The sequence below is a fragment of the Tursiops truncatus genome, chromosome 6 (genome assembly GCF_011762595.2).
Source record: "Tursiops truncatus isolate mTurTru1 chromosome 6, mTurTru1.mat.Y, whole genome shotgun sequence".
Lineage (NCBI taxonomy): Eukaryota > Metazoa > Chordata > Mammalia > Artiodactyla > Delphinidae > Tursiops > Tursiops truncatus.
This window is the reverse complement of record NC_047039.1, coordinates 60,590,744-60,606,508: the sequence shown is the minus strand read 5'-3', so window position 1 is coordinate 60,606,508 and position 15,765 is coordinate 60,590,744. Positions and strand designations below refer to the sequence as shown.

At 41.6% G+C, this 15,765-nt stretch overlaps 2 protein-coding genes across 6 annotated transcripts in view; one reads left to right on the top strand and one right to left on the bottom strand.

Annotated features, from left to right (window-relative positions):
- The window catches only part of AK3 (adenylate kinase 3), a 41,369-nt gene that overhangs the window by 23,631 nt on the left and 1,973 nt on the right, over positions 1–15,765 (bottom strand). Inside the window, exon 1 of one of the 3 annotated variants that reach the window (XM_033858122.2) lies at positions 3,604–3,808. The exons of 1 other annotated variant lie outside the window; for it this stretch is intronic. In XM_033858122.2, the coding sequence (XP_033714013.1) occupies positions 3,604–3,754 (151 nt within the window). In that variant the 5' untranslated portion in view covers positions 3,755–3,808. Of the gene's footprint in view, positions 1–2,544; positions 2,615–3,603; positions 3,809–15,765 lie in introns of those variants that run through there. One more of the 3 variants, XM_019934793.3, reaches the window with a different exon arrangement.
- Positions 4,113–15,765, top strand: part of LOC101334791 (tyrosine-protein kinase JAK2) — a 376,440-nt gene continuing 364,787 nt past the window's right edge. For 2 of the 3 annotated variants that reach the window (XM_073806150.1, XM_073806147.1), the window contains exon 1: positions 4,113–4,460. The gene's annotated coding sequence lies outside the window, so the exon portion shown is untranslated. Of the gene's footprint in view, positions 4,461–5,620; positions 5,704–15,765 lie in introns of those variants that run through there. The other variant, XM_073806149.1, reaches the window with a different exon arrangement.

The following is a 15,765-nucleotide window of genomic DNA, read 5'->3' as shown; positions in this document are numbered from 1 at the left end:
TTTTATTTGCATTTAATTTTTGAGAAAAATTTTTGAGAAATGTTTTTGTCTACCTAAAATTATCTCATGAACCTCAATTTTGGAAATGTTGCATAATGGAGAGAGTAATTTAATTGGCATACAAGGAGACCTGGGTGTCCACTTTTGTCTCCCAGTGACTGGATTTTATTATTGAGCAAGTTCTTTAACCTCTCCTGAACTCGGTTTCCTCATCTCTAAATGAGAGGGCTGGACTAATGACAAAGGGGCAGGCTCAAGTTTCCTGACTGCAGGGTTCAGTGGTGGTCTACAGTTACTCCAGGTTTGCTACAGTCAACAGGTTCCCACATATTTCCAGTGTCTTTATCGCATCTGCTGGGATGATTTTAAACTTTAGCTATAAAATACAGCCATGGGTTATATAATACAGCATCATCATGAAATGGTGGTTGGAAAGTAAACTGGCACCATCCTTCCTTAGCATATCTGATGGTACTGTATTTATAGAGATTCATCACTAGGGAATTTATTTGAAGCAAATAAGTAGAGATGCTGCCAAATGTTCGTGTACAAGGATAGTCATAACAGTATTAATTATAACAAAGAATGGTTAACCACATAAGTGTATAATAATAGGAAAATGTTTCGATTAACAATTGTGCAATCTTGATGAAACTAAAAGACTGCTTAGTGATGTGTGAACATGCTCACATAAGTGTGAAAAAAGGTATCTAAGCAATTATTTAGACTACAACAAGTCTGCAAAGACATACAAATGCAACAGAGAAAAAAAGAGAGGGACTTCCCTGGTGGTCCAATGGTAAATCTGCCTTCCAATGCAGGGGATACCGGTTCAATCCCGGTCAGGGAAATAAGATACCACATGCCACTGGGCAACTAAGCCTGCACACCACAACTACTGAGCTCGCGTGCCCTAGAGCCTGCGCACCGCATCTAGAGAAGAGAAAACCCGCACGCCACAACTAGACAGAAGTCCGCACACCACAAGGAAGAGCCTGTGCTGCAACGAAAGATCCTGCATGCCTCAACGAAGATCCGGTGTGCCGCAACTAAGACCCAACACAGACAAAAATAATAAATAACATAAATAAATATACATTTAAAAAAACAAAAAAAAAGAAACAATAAGGAGAAAGAAAAAAAAGAAAAAGCACCAAAGGGTTAATTATAATTGTCTCTGGGTGGTAGAACTATACAGGACTTCAATTTTCTTTTTTATACTCCCATGAATTGTTTTCCTTCCTTTATAGTAAATATACTTTACTCTTGGTATCAAAAAACATTAAGCAGTATTTTTTAAATAAAAGGTTACACGTCTCCTTTGGCTATGATCCTGGGGGAAATATCCAATCCATTCACATATATTTTTTGAGAATATATTCTTAGTCCTGAGATACAGAACATCTGTAATAACAATCTCATGACACCTCCCTCAACTCCATTTTCTGTTTTCTTTGTTAAAGAATTGCCTGTAGAGACTCCAGAAAGAGCAGGCATCTAAAACAGGCTGCACATCTTTCCCAGTGAATCTCTCCTCCCTCCCTCTAGCCTCTCTTTTCATGTTGTGGAGTCAGGAAGAGGATGGCGGGCTTGTCATGGGATGTTAAGGATAAACAAAGAGGGTTGTTTCTTAATTTAAAATAAAAGTTTACTTAATTTGCTTTAAATTTAATTTTTTTCAATGTTTTGTGTTTTCCCAAGTTAACATATCTTTAACTCTTCACTGAAGGTGTTCTCTAACATGTAATTATGCCTCACTGCTGAGTTATTTTTCAGAGAATCGCTTAAGTATTCTTTACTCCTTCCCACTTTGAATAACCTTGCCCCAAGCTGGTGCAGTACCGGGGGTTGTTTATTGTTACCTAATGCAATCTGTTGCATCAAGAATACTACGAAGTGAGCCAAACAGTTTAACCTTCTGAAGTTTAATACTTTATGATTTTTTTTAAAGATCAATGTTAGGAGAAAAATAAAAGTAGTAATTCACCAGATTAGGTGATAAACCAAAAAACTCCACAAGACAAGCTAAAAACAGTTTTTTCATTTGAATGTCAGTATTCTGAAACAAACAAAAAAAACCCACCTAGAAATAACCTATATAACCCATAAATAGGGGATCGGTTAAATAAACCATGGCAGATCCAGCAAATAGATACCTATACAAATGTTAAATAATGAAATGGATTTCTGTGTTTTCGTGTGGAAAAATATCCTAGATATAGTGAAAACACACTGGTGCAGAACACATATTTAGTAGGATTACATATTGCATAAAACATGGGATATACATATACCCTGTATGTGCTTATACACAAATACAGATTTCTAAAAGCAAGCACGAGACACTGCTCCCCTCTGAAGAATGAGACTGAGGCAGGGAATGAGAGAGAGTTTTACTTTTAATATTATGTACTTCCATACTGTTTTCAATCCTTTTTTACCTTGTGCAAGGGGTTAGTCCTAATTTTTAAAAGGAGCTTCAAAATGACTTTGTTTTGGAAAGTAAAGGTTAACACTTTTGAGAGAGAGAAAAAAAAAACTCACCTTGCTGTTACTTTTGGAAAACAGCTTTCTTAAGATATAATTTACATAAAATCCATCCATTGTAAAGTGTACAGTTTGTTGACTCGATTTCGTGCTGAGTTGCAAGAATTTTTTTGGCATGAGAAACAAAACAATCTTTCAGATAACCATGCACAAGAACAGCTTTCCTGTCTAAAGATCTAAGCCAATTTTGCGACAGCAAGGAGGGTAAATAATATTGGCCTTCAGATTATGGGGGAAAGGTCAAAACCAGAAAATTCCATAGCGTTTAACAAACAAACAAAAAGTTAAAAAAGAAAGCGCTGGGCTTCCCTGGTGGCGCTGTGGTTAAGAATCCACCTGCCAATGCAGGGGACAAGGGTTCAAGCCCTGGTCCGGGAAGACCCCACATCCCGCAGAGCAACTAAGCCTGTGCGCCACAACTACTGAGCCTGCGCTCTAGAGCCCACTCGCCACAACTACTGAGCCCACACGCTGCAACTACTGAAGCTCGCTCACCTAGAGCCGGTGCTCCACAAGAGAAGCCACTGCAATGAGGAGCCCGAGCACCGCAACAAAGAGTAGTCCAGCTCGCCACAACTAGAGAAAACCAGTGCGCAGCAACGAAGACCCAACAGAGCCAAAAATAAATAAATAAATTTATAAAACAAAAAAGAAAAGAAAGAGAGCGCTAACAGTTCTCCAAGCGCAAGGGCTGGCAGAGAATAAGCCACACACAGATCATGGACCCTTAGGAGCAGCTGCGACTGGGGCTGGACATACCTCTCAAAGCCATGTGGTTTTCTTTAATCTTTGAGCTTCGAATGTGTCCTAACTTCCTAGTGCCTTCCCTCAATAAACCACCTGAAGCTATCCACAGAGGCCAGAGGTTTCGGGGAACAGTATCTCAGCAGCTCGAGGACTTCCCCACCCCCACCCCCCGGGCGGCAATTGGGAGATGCTGCGCCCGCACCCCTGGACCCGCATTCCTGGGACCCACTTCCCGAGCCCCGGTCCCTCCGCCCACAAATCCCCACCGGGACGACAGCGCACAGCCACCCCTCCCGCCCGGGCTCCCACCTGTGCCCCGAAGCATATTGTCTCGGAGCAGGTCCCCGCTGGAGAGGTGCTTCAGCTCGAAGTGTTTGGTGATGCGCGAGGACACGGTGCCCTTGCCGGAGCCCGGCGCTCCCATGATAGCTGCGCGCACTAGCCGCGCAGACGCCCCCATGGCCGCCGAGAGAGGCCGGGGCCGCGCGGAAGTGGGGCTTCGGCCTGGCTGTGCGCTCACCCGCTCCGCAGGCCGGGGCCGGCTGGCAGCGCTGCAAGAAAGCTACGGCCTCCACGCCCAGGCGCTCCCGGAAGTGAGGCGACAGCCTCCAGGCCAGCCCCACCCAAGCCCCGTCGGGCTGCCGCGCCCGGCCCTGGCGACCCAGGAACCCCCACCCCCCATCCCCCGCGCCTGATCCCGCCCGGCCCGCGCAAGCCGCGCCCCCTCGGCACTCCAGCAGCGACCCTTGCGAGCGACTCGGCCGCCCCACGCAGCCCGCGGCCCTCCGCGCCTCCCCCCCACCCGCCAGCTCCCCCCGCATCCCCTTTGCTTTCCTCCGCCTCTGGGGGCCCTCCTCCGTGACCTCTGAATGCCCCCCACTTCCCTCAGATCCACACCTCGCACCTGTCAGTGCCCCGCCCCGTCCTGCCCAGTCCCAGGGGATCGACAGCGCCCGCCCGGGGCCTCTCCCAACCCCAGCGCCGTACTCCGCTTGGCTCCCACTTGCTGCCCCCTCGCCACCACCCGTGCCCCTCGGCTCCCTGGGTCGTCAGAGGTCCCCCTCTCCTCTTCCCAAGCCCGCAGTTCCCTCCCCTCCCTTCCCCTCTCCTCCTCTGCTGCTGAGCGACTTTTCCTGCTCCCTCGCATTCTCACGCAGGCCGTTAAGGTACGTTTGTCTAGGTAGAGTCCCAGTGGGTGGCAATGAACCAAAAGGGTCTTCCTCCTCATTTCACAGAAGAGGAATCCCAGTTGAAAATGAGTGAGGTGCTGTAAGTCACAGGTCTGTTGAGGGGTGTCTCTTACTTCCCAGGATCACACTTTCGGATTCAAAAGGAACTGTTGCTTTTACGCAGCCGAGCCTAAAAGTACTGGCTCCTCCTCAGGCTCCACTGTTTGCATTGATGCCATAAATATTTATTCAGTAAAATTCCTGCTCCTTGGATTTGAAAGTCTAGTGGTGGAAGCAGGTCATAACAAGGAAACAGATAAATGAGCAAGGTAATTTGAGATAGTACTATGAACAAAATAAAATACAATGTGTATATATATGGAATTTAAGAAAAAAAAATGTCATGAAGAACCTAGGGGTAAGACAGGAATAAAGACACAGACCTACTGGAGAACGGACTTGAGGATATGGGGAGGGGGATGGGTGAGCTGTGACAGGGCGAGAGAGAGGCATGGACATATATACACTACCAAATGTAAGGTAGATAGCTAGTGGGAAGCAGCCGCATCGCACAGGGATATTGGCTCGGTGCTTTGTGACCGCCTGGAGGGGTGGGATAGGGAGGGTGGGAGGGAGGGAGACGCAAGAGGGAAGAGATATGGGAACATATGTATATGTATAACTGATTCACTTTGTTATAAAGCAGAAACTAACACACCATTGTAAAGCAATTATACCCCAATAAAGTTTTTTTTTTTTTTTTTTTTTTTGCGGTACGCGGGCCTCTCACTGTTGTGGCCTCTCCCGTTGCGGAGCACAGGCTCAGGACGCGCAGGCCCAGCGGCCATGGCTCACAGGCGCAGCCGCTCCGCGGCACGTGGGATCTTCCCGGACAGGGGCACGAATTCGTGTCCCCTGCATCGGCAGGCGGACTCTCAACCACTGCGCCACCAGGGAAACCCTAAAGATATTTTTTAAAAAAAATACAATGTGTAGAGGGAGGGTGTCTTAGATTGGGTGGTCAGTAAAGCTTTGAAGAAATGGCATTTGCTCTTAGCACTGAATGGGAAGGTGGAGGGAGAGGGACAAAGTCAAGGGGAAAAGGCCCTAACGTGGAATGTTTGTCATGTTCCAGGAATAGAGACACAAAACAAAAATTTCCTACCTATTTCCTCTGTAAAATGGGCATGGAAGATTAGTATGGAGTCGTTAAAATAATGTGTGTAATGCCAGCTACAGGGTAAGTGTTCAATATTACATTAAAGTCATCCACTATTATTGTCGTTTCTTTGTGGAAGGACACTATGCTAAGGCAGAGAGAAGGCTCTGTGAAAATAAACACAGTTCCATCCTCCTCAGAAGTTGTCGAATAAGTGGCCCAAAACTGCTTTCAATTTAAAAGATAGAAATTATTTCAGAGTGAGGTGGTAAGGGAAATCTTGCTCCCCAGTGAATCTGAGCTGGGTGAGTGGATGGGGGGATTTAATAGGTAGACAGTGCTGTACTTGGAAAGAAATTAAGTAGCTCATACGTATTTATTACTAAGAAAGAAAGAATGAAAATAAATGAATTAAGCATTCAACTCATATAGTTAGAAAAAAGACATCAGAATAACCCAAGGAAAGCAGAGGAAGGGATTAAGTAAAGAAAAAGAACATAAATGAAAGGATCAGAGAACTTAAGAAACAGAACTAACAAAAGAATGAAAAGGTCTGGACAAGTACAAGTTACAAAACACTAAAGAACTAGGTACATAGAGAGTCCTTCTAATCTCCAAAGCTGGGAACATTTGAGGGTTTAGCTGCAAAAGAAACCTGAAAGAAAATCCTGGGGATATTTGGCTTAGAAAGAAAACCAACAAAATAGCTGAGGAATCATCCCATCACTGGGGAGGAAAAGCTGAGTGTTGTGGTCACATCACCAGGCCCCACAAAATGCCAACTAACTGCAACTTTGCTAAAGTTTGTGGATTATGAATGAGGAATGAATAAGTAACTGCCAAACTGAGAAATCTCCTGGCAGCTGGGCTTGGCACAGTCATTTGGCCATGCACACACATTTGTATGGGCTGGTTCTTCACCCTTGAACTTGCCCCAGTGGTAAAGACACTGAGCTCAAATAATACATTAATACAACAGAAAGTGTGAGTCAAAAAGAGCTTTAAAAATGCTTGTATGTTGGAGCTTGCCCTCTAGAACTCCTGAAGAGGCCAGATCCAAAGAAGTCTGAGAGAAGACCATGTGGAGAGAGGGCCAGCGATCTGAGTCGGTCCAGCCATTCCAGCTGAGCTGCCAGTTGTAGCCACAGGACTCTCTAATCCACCACCAGGGGTAGGTGGATTAGAGAGTAGAGAAAGAATTTCTCCTTGAGCTACTAGAAAAATAGAACTGTCATTACCTGAGATTGGAAAAACTGTAGGAGAAACAGGTTTGGGGAGAATATCAGTGTTGTTTGGGGTAAGTTAAGTTGGAGATGCCTTTGGGACATCCACAGGAATTGATAAGGAAACAGTTAGATGTACAAATTTTGACTACATAGTAGAGGTCCAGGCTGGAGATGTAAAATCTGGGAGTTGTTGATATATTTAAATTCATGAGCTAGTACAAAGTCACTTAGGGAGTGAGTTTAGACGAGAGGAGAAGAGGTCTGAAATCTGAGTTCTGGGGTTCGCCAAAATTTTGGGATGAGGAGGAAACACTGAAGGAGTCTGAGAGGAGAGGCAAGTTAATTAGGAAGAAAACAGGTGAGTGCAGTATCTTGGAAGTCGATGGACTGTATTTCAAGAAGGAGGGAGTGATTAAATGAGTCAGATTCTGCTGATAGGACTGAGAACTGACTGAAATTATTTCTAAGCGTAAAAAAAAAAAGATTATTTTTCATTTACAATGCGTAGATGAAAATATCAGAGAATAGTTTTGCCAAGAATCCGATAGCTATTCAACAACTGAATTAGTAATTTCAAAAAATGTTAGGTGAAATATAGAAAATGCTTTCTCTGAGAGGGAATTCTGGGAGTAGAATTCAAACTGTCCAGAACAAGGATATTAGAGAAAAAAGAAAGAGAAGATCTAGACAAAAGTAGGGGAAGAGAAAAGAAGAGGCACAAAGAAATGAAAATAAAGGGCTCTATTTAACAGCCCTTGAAAGAGCCATATGAAAAGATGTTAAATCATACTTACGACAAAGGAAATGCAAATTAAAACTATAGAGAGATACTATTTCTCAACTATTAGATTGGCAAAAATCTAAGTTTGACAATGTAATGTGTTGACAAGGTAGTGAGGAAACAGGCATTCACATTTTGCTAGTGGGAATACAAAAATGGTACAATCCATGGAGAGAGAAATTTGGCAATATCTAGCAAAATTTCATATACGTGCACTTGTCAATCCAGAAATTCCATTTCTAAGAATCTAACCTAAAGATACACTAGCAAAAATACAAAAAGATATATACATAGGGTTGTTCAATGAACACTATTTGTAATAGCAAAAGAGTGGAAACAATCCCAAAGTCCATCAGAATGGTCAAATAAATGAGGATCCACTCATATATTGGAATACTACGCAGCTGTAAAAGCAAATGAGAAATATCTCTGTAGAGTGCTATGGCATGATTGCCAGTGAAGAAAAGGCAAGGAGGCAAAGCTGAAGGTTATATACTACCACTTAACCAGAGGGGGAGGAAGATATGAATATATCTTTATGTTTTAGAAAAATAGAAAAAAAATTTAAAAATAAAATAAAACATTAAAATTTTTATTTTATTTAAACAAACAAAAACTGATTACCTCTAGGGGAAGGAAGAAGTGGGGCAGAAGGAATGGGGCAGATGGAGATCAGACTTCTCTGATTGTACTTTGGTTTATACGCGTGACTTTGTTAAGTATGTAGCAAGACTTAATTTTTTTTAATGTTTCCAAAAGCAAGCCTTAAAAGTTAAAGGCAAAATGAAACAAATGAACATGGCTGTGTAATGACTTGGTTCTGTCTATTTTTATAAATTGCTACTACTCTTTGAATACCTTGCAGAAATCTAAGTTGCTTCCTTTGTTACTGAGGTAACGCATGTTCTGAAGTTTTATCTTGGAATTTTCCATACCATCTCACATAGCTCACTTTGTCGTTCCTGCCAGATGACAAATACTGTAACTTGGCCATAGAACATACTTCCTCACTGTTTTGTCCTAGCCTGAGGCATTGCTTGTCCTTTAGGACAAAACTACTCCTATCAGAGCACTGACTTCCCTCCAGAGAGGAGACACTGTGTTATTCCCCTAATCATGCCTCGTCGGTTCTGAAGTTGTGGTCCATCCAGGGCATTTCTGTCCCAGGACCCAGGGATAGGGTAATCATATGCCCCTGAGGGTAGTCCTCCTCCTTGAAATTCAAGAGTTTTCTGGGTCACAGGATTTGGAGCTGCACACAGCTAAATTTGACTCTCACAAGCTGAGGGACCTTGAGCAAAATAATTAACCTCTCTTAGCTTCAGTTGCCTCATTTATGAAATAGGGGGAGGGTGATATTAATCCTATGGGGTCGTTGTGAAATTTAAATAGGGTCGTGTACGTAAAATGCCAGGCATATGCTAGGTGCTGCTTCTCTTCTCCTTGCTCTGCTTCCCTCTTCTTCTTTCCCACCTTCTTTTCATTCAATCTTCCCTCCACCTTTTTCTTCATTAAACAAAATAAATTAGACTAGGAAACTTTTAAGGTTCTTCTCAAACTCTGAGGTCCTTAGAAGTATGGATGAAGTGCAGTGCATTCAGATGGAGGCTTGGCCACTAGAATTAGAAATTCAAAGATAAATGTAGTAGAAATGTGGGTGTAGAGGTCAATGGTGATTTTAAGTGAAGAGGCTTTTAGGGGTTAAAAGCACAGAGGAATGGGTTTCTTGGTGGAAATACTTTAGTCCCAATAATATTATAATTGTGCAGATTTGTCCAAGGGAAGAGAGGAAGTAGGGAAATAAGGGAAGGACAGAAGGAAAGAGAAAAATTGGAAAGAAAGGAGGAGGTTAACATTTAAAAGTCAGATAACAACAAGTGTGGGTGAAAATATGGAGAAATCTGAGTTTTCATGCACTGCTGTTGGAAATGTAAAATGATTCAGTCACTTTGGAAAACAGCCTGATAATTCTCAAACAATTAAACATAGAGTTATCATATAACCCAATTTCACTCCTAGGTACACATTCAAGAAAATGGAAAACATATGTCCACCACACAAAAACTTGTACATGAATGTTCATAGCAGCATTGTTCATAATAGCCAAAAGGTGGAAACATTTCACATGTTCATCAATGGATGAATGGATAAATGAAATGTAACATATTCATACAATGAAACTTTTTATTTGGCCATAAAAAGGAATAAAGTACTGATACATGCTATAACATGGATGAATCTTGAAAACACTATGCTAAGTGAAAGAAGCCATATATTATATAGTTCCATTTATATGTAAGTCCAGAGTAGGGAAATCTATAGAGACAGAAAGTAGATTAGTAGTGTTTGGGGCTGGGGAATATGGGGAACAAGGAAGATAGGGTGGTAATAACTAAAAGGTACAGAGTTTCTTTTTGAGGTATGAAAATGTTCTAAAATGGAGTGTAGTGATGATTGCACACCTTTGTGAATATATTAAAAACCACTGAAGTGTACACTTTAAATGAGTGAATTGTATGATGTGTGAAATATACCTCAATAGCCATTAAAAAAATCAATCAATATAATTCACCATATTATCAAATTAAAAAGAAAAACCATATGATTATCTCAATAGAGGCAAAAAATCATTTTATAAAGTTCAACACCCATTTATGATTAAAAACTCAGAAAACTAGGAATAGATGGGAACCATCTCAATCTGATAAAGGGCATTTATAAAAAACATAAGCTAACATCACAGTTAATGGTGAATGTATTCTCCCAAATGTGGGGAACAAGTCCAAGATATCTGCTGTCATCGTGTCTCTTTAACAGTGTTCTGGAGCTCCTAGACAGTGCACTAAAGCAAGGAAGATTGAAGAAGAAGAAACAAAACTGTCTTATTCACAAATAAGCATGTATATAAAAAGTCATAAGGAATCTACAAAAAAAGCTACTAGAACTAATGTGTTCTGCATTCAAAGTCAAATACAAAGCAACATTGGTATCTCTACACACTAGAAACAGACAATTGCAAATAAAAAGTTTTTAAGATGCCATTTGTAATAACATCAAAAAATATTTGGGGGTAAATCTAAGAAATTGAATACAAGAACTGAATATTGAAAACTACTCATTTCGGAGAAAAATTATAGAAGATCTAAATAAATGGAAAGACATACTATGTATATGCATCAAAACACTCAGTTTGGGGCTTCCCTGGTGGCACAGTGGTTGAGAGTCTGCCTGCCGATGCAGGGGACACGGGTTCGTTCCCTGGTCCGGGAAGATCCCACATGCCGTGGAGTGGCTAGGCCCGTGAGCCATGGCCGCTGAGCCTGCGCGTCCGGAGCCTGTGCTCCGCTACGGGAGAGGCCACAACAGTGAGAGGCCCGCGTACCGCAAAAAAAAACCCAATAAAAACAAAAAAAAAACACTCAGTTTGGTTACAATCTCAGTTCTCTCCAAATCATCTATAGATACAACATAGTCTCAATCACAATCTCAAAAGTTTTGTTTTTTAAATGAAAATTAACAAGCTGATTTTAAAATTTGTAGAAATAAAAGGAACCTAGATTCGCCAATACAATTTTGAGAAAGAACAAAAATGGAGAACTTTACCTGATTTCAAGACTTACTATAAAAAAAAAAAAAAAAGACTTACTATAAGGCTGCAGTATTTAAGACAGTGTGGTGTTGATGTAAAGATAGGTATATGGATCAATGGAACAGAATAGAGTCCAGAAATAGACTCATACATAGGGTCAATTCATTTTTGACAAAGGAGAAAAAGATAGTCTTTTTTTTTTTTTTTTTTTTTTTTTGCGGTACGCGGTACTGCTGTGGCCTCTCCCGTTGCGAGCACAGGCTCCGGACGCGCAGGCTCAGCGGCCATGGCCCTCGGGCCCAGCCGCTCCGCGGCACGTGGGATCCTCCCAGACCAGGGCACAAACCCGTGTTCCCTGCATCGGCAGGTGGACTCTCAACCGCTGCGCCACCAGGGAAGACCCAAGATAGTCTTTTTAACAGTGTTGCTGGAATAATAGGATATCCACGTGGAAAAACATAAACTCAATTCTTACCTCATGCCATATGCCATAATTAACTCAGAATGGATCACAGACCTCCATGTAAAAGTTTAAAATGATAAAACTTCTACAAGAAACCTAAGAGAAAATCTTTGTGACTTTTGTTTAGGCAAAGATTTCTTAGATAGGACACAAAAAGAATGAACCATAAAAGAAAAACATTATAAACTGGAGTTTAACCAAAATTAAAAACTTATGCTCTTTGAAAAACAATGTTTAGAGAATGTAAAGGAAAAACATACACTAGGAGAAAATCTTTGCAAAATATATATCTAATAAAAGGCTTGTATCTAAGATATGTAAAGACCTCTTACAACTCAATAATAACAAAACACACAACCTGATAACAAAATGGGCAAAAAATTTGAACAAATACTTCATCAAAGAAGCTATATGATTGAAAAACAGGCATATGAAAAGATGCTTAATATCACTAGTCATCAGGAAAATGTAAAATAAAACCATAATGAGATACCAGTGTATACCACCAGAACAGCTAAAATTTTAAAAACCAGGTCACACCAAATACTGAAGAGGATTTGGGATAACTACAACTCTCATACATTGCTGATGTGAATACAAAATGGTACAACCACTCTGGAAAAGTTTGGCAGTTTCTTGTAAAGTTAAATGCACACCTACCAAAAAAACCAAGCAGTCTCTCTCCTAGGCATTTACTCAAGAGAAATGTAAACATACTTCCAGCATTAATCTGCCGGGGTGCCGTAACAAAATACCATAGACTGAGTGGCTTAAATATTTATTTTCTTACAGCTCTGAAGGCTGGAATTCCAAGATCTAGGTGTCATTAGGATTGGTGTCTGGTGAGAGCTCTCTTCCTGGGCTGCAGATGGCCACTTTCTCACTGCATCATCACATGGCCTCTTTTCTGTGTGTGCATGCCATCATGACAGATGTGACATGTTGATTTTTTTTACTTTTCTGTTTCATTTGAAAAAAATTTTAATGAGCATATATAATTTTTACCCCCAAAAAATCACCTTAAAAAAAAACCCCAACAAATCCCATCTAATATATCACCTTAAAAAAAAAAAAAAAAAAAAAAGAGACAGGGCTTCCCTGGTGGCACAGTGGTTAAGAATCCTCCTGCCAATGCAGGGGACACGGGTTCGAGCCCTGATCCAGGAAGATCCCACATGCCATGAAGCAACTAAGCCCATGAGCCACAACCACTGAGCCTGTGCTCTACAGCCTGTGAACCACAACTACTGAAGCCCGCGCGGCTACAGCCCATGCTCAGCAACAAGAGAAGCCACTGCAATGAGAAGCCTACACACTGCAACCAAGAGTAGCCCCCACTTGCCGCAGCTAGAGAAACAGAGAAAGCCTGCACACAGCAACAAAGACCCAACGCAGCCAAAAATAAATAAATAAATTTATTTAAAAAAAAAGACAGTGGATTTTCTTCAGCTTTTTAAAACTTTACTGAAGTATAATTGATGACATCACGCTTTTGTTATTCATGAATTAATTTTAATCCAATTAGCATTTACTGATGTTCTAGGAATGTAGCAGCAGTGAACGCAGCAAAACGTCTATACTCAAGTTTTCTTTCCCGTATATGGAAGGGAAAGAGGATAGTAATGAGTACTGTGAAAAAAATAAAGAAGAAGAATAATAATAAAGCAAAGGAAAATTTAAATCTGCAGGCAATTCTTTTAAATATCACTATCTCTTCAGTGAGCATTTGCAATATCTGCCTCATCAAATACTCTCTACAACAGAATGAAGTGACAAAGAATGAAGTGCAAAGTAGAAGAGCTGGGTCCTAGTCCTGCCTCAGTCACTCATTAGCTCTGTAAACTTCGGCAAGTACTTGACCTTTCTGCGCCTCACTCTCAACAGTAAAATGGAGATCACGCCTGTCCCAGAGTGGTGGTGAGGCTCTTACTTAGGATCTTAGTGATGTGGGCACGTTTTATCATTATGTAAACAAAGGCTCTGTCTCCAAATTATCTCTTTAGGCAAAGCTTGTGATTTGAAATTGTAAGTCTCTTTCTCTTTATTCCCTACCACCCCCATTTTCGACTCAAGGTTTTAAAGATTGCTATTAAAAACAAACGTCTTTTAAGATAGCACATTAAGATACTATCACCTAAAATATATTTATTATAAAACAGGTTTATTAAAAAATAACTTTTTAAAAGTCAGTTATTCAAGTTAGTCTAAGCAGCAGAACTGTGATGCCTCAGGGCACAGTGAGATTGGGGTTTGGATATGGTGGCGGAGAATTCTAAGCTGCTCTGAAGATCCTGTGCCCAGACTAAGCCAAATTGAGGGATGGGAGAATGGTGACAAAGAAACCAGGAGGAAAGTTGTAAAGCAACTGATGATGGGAACCTGAGATAGGGGAAACCTGTAATGCCTGAGGCTCCAAATCCCCACTCTGCATGAAGGCTGCCCCTCAGTCATGTGTTGCAGTTCCTGAGACACACAGAAGGAGGCGCCATTCCTGAATTATTCCTCCTGCTCCAACCCCCCAGTAATCAAGTTCCTAGTGATAGGACTTATCACTTATATTTCATTTTACAGTTTTGTGAGCACTTTCTCATTTGGTCCTTATAACTAGGTGATAATTAGAGGCTGGTTCTATTATCCCCATTTTACAGATGGAAAACTGAGAGTCAGCCATTTTAAGTGAATATTCAATGTCAGACAGGCAGAGCTAGTCTTTCAACTCCTGACCCAGTGCCCTTCCCACTCTGCTGTCTAGAGTAAAGGAGGATTGACAAATATAGCTGAGAAATGGAGTTTTATTTTTTTCATTCTTTTTTTAAAAATTAATTTATTTCATTTATTTTTTTATTTTTGGCTGTGTCGGGTCTTCGTTGCTCTGTGCGGGCTTTCTATAGTCGTGGCGAGCAGGGGCTACTCTTCGTTGTGGTGTGAGGGCTTCTCATTGTGGTGGCTTCTCTTGTTGTGGAGCACAGGCTCTAGGCACACAGGCTTCAGTAGTTGTGGCTCGCGGGCTCTAGAGCGCAGGCTCAGTAGTTGTGGCGCATGGGCTTAGTTGCTGCATGGCATGTGGGCAAATGGATTGTCAAATACAAGAGCTCCTGACAAAGGGAAAGAAGACCCACTCTAGTAGCCAACCTATGCAGAGAATGGCTTTGGGAATAGTGCTGTTCTTAGGAGAGTTGGAGGTCAAGTTGAGCTCACCCCCAGGTTTCAAACATACAGTTAAATTTAGCTTTGTTGGGTTATTCTGTGGTCAGGGCCATGAGTTGAGCTTGGTCAAGGGGAAGGAAGGGTATAAGCAGAAGTGGGTTGGGCACCTGCCACTTTTCCGGCTCAGTGCCTCTCTTCTGTGGACATGAAAACACCCAAAGTAACCCCTCGGTGGCTACCACTTGGGAAGCCTCTAAAATGATTACTCTTGACAAAGGCTGAAAAGGCCTGGTATATTGTCAGAGATCTAGGATGCCTAGGCAGCCTCTGCTTGCGAGGAACCTAGTGTAGAGACACAAAAGTCTCTGAAACAGTGTAAAAGTTTGGCCAGAGAATGTTTTCCCACATCAGTGTATTAGTTTGCAATTGTTACCATAATGCTCTGTAACAACAACACTCATATCTTAGTGACACACAACCAGAAACATTTGTTTTCTTGCTCACAAGTCTACAGGTTGGCTTGGCCCCCTCTGGGTTGAGGCTGCTCCCTGGTCTTCATCATTCCAGGCCCAGTGGCTAACAAGGTCATGGTTGGTGAATGACATAAGCACAAAAGAGCAAGCCAAACCTCACAAGCACCTTTAAAGCCTCTGCTTGTGTCACAGTGTCACTAATACTGCACTGGCCAGAGCAAGTCATGGATGCCAAACAGGGGGATGTACTCTAGCCTAGTGCAAAGTCCTTTAGCAAAGGACGTGGATGTAAAATTCTAAAACATGGAGGGAATGAAGCATTGGGAGCAATGACCCAATGTTACCACAATTAGTAATCTGGCAATAAACATTATTATGAATAATATATAAAAAGTAATAAAACGATAGCTAACATCTACTGAGTCTTATTAAGTGTTGGGCACTTTTGTTAAGTACCTTGCATG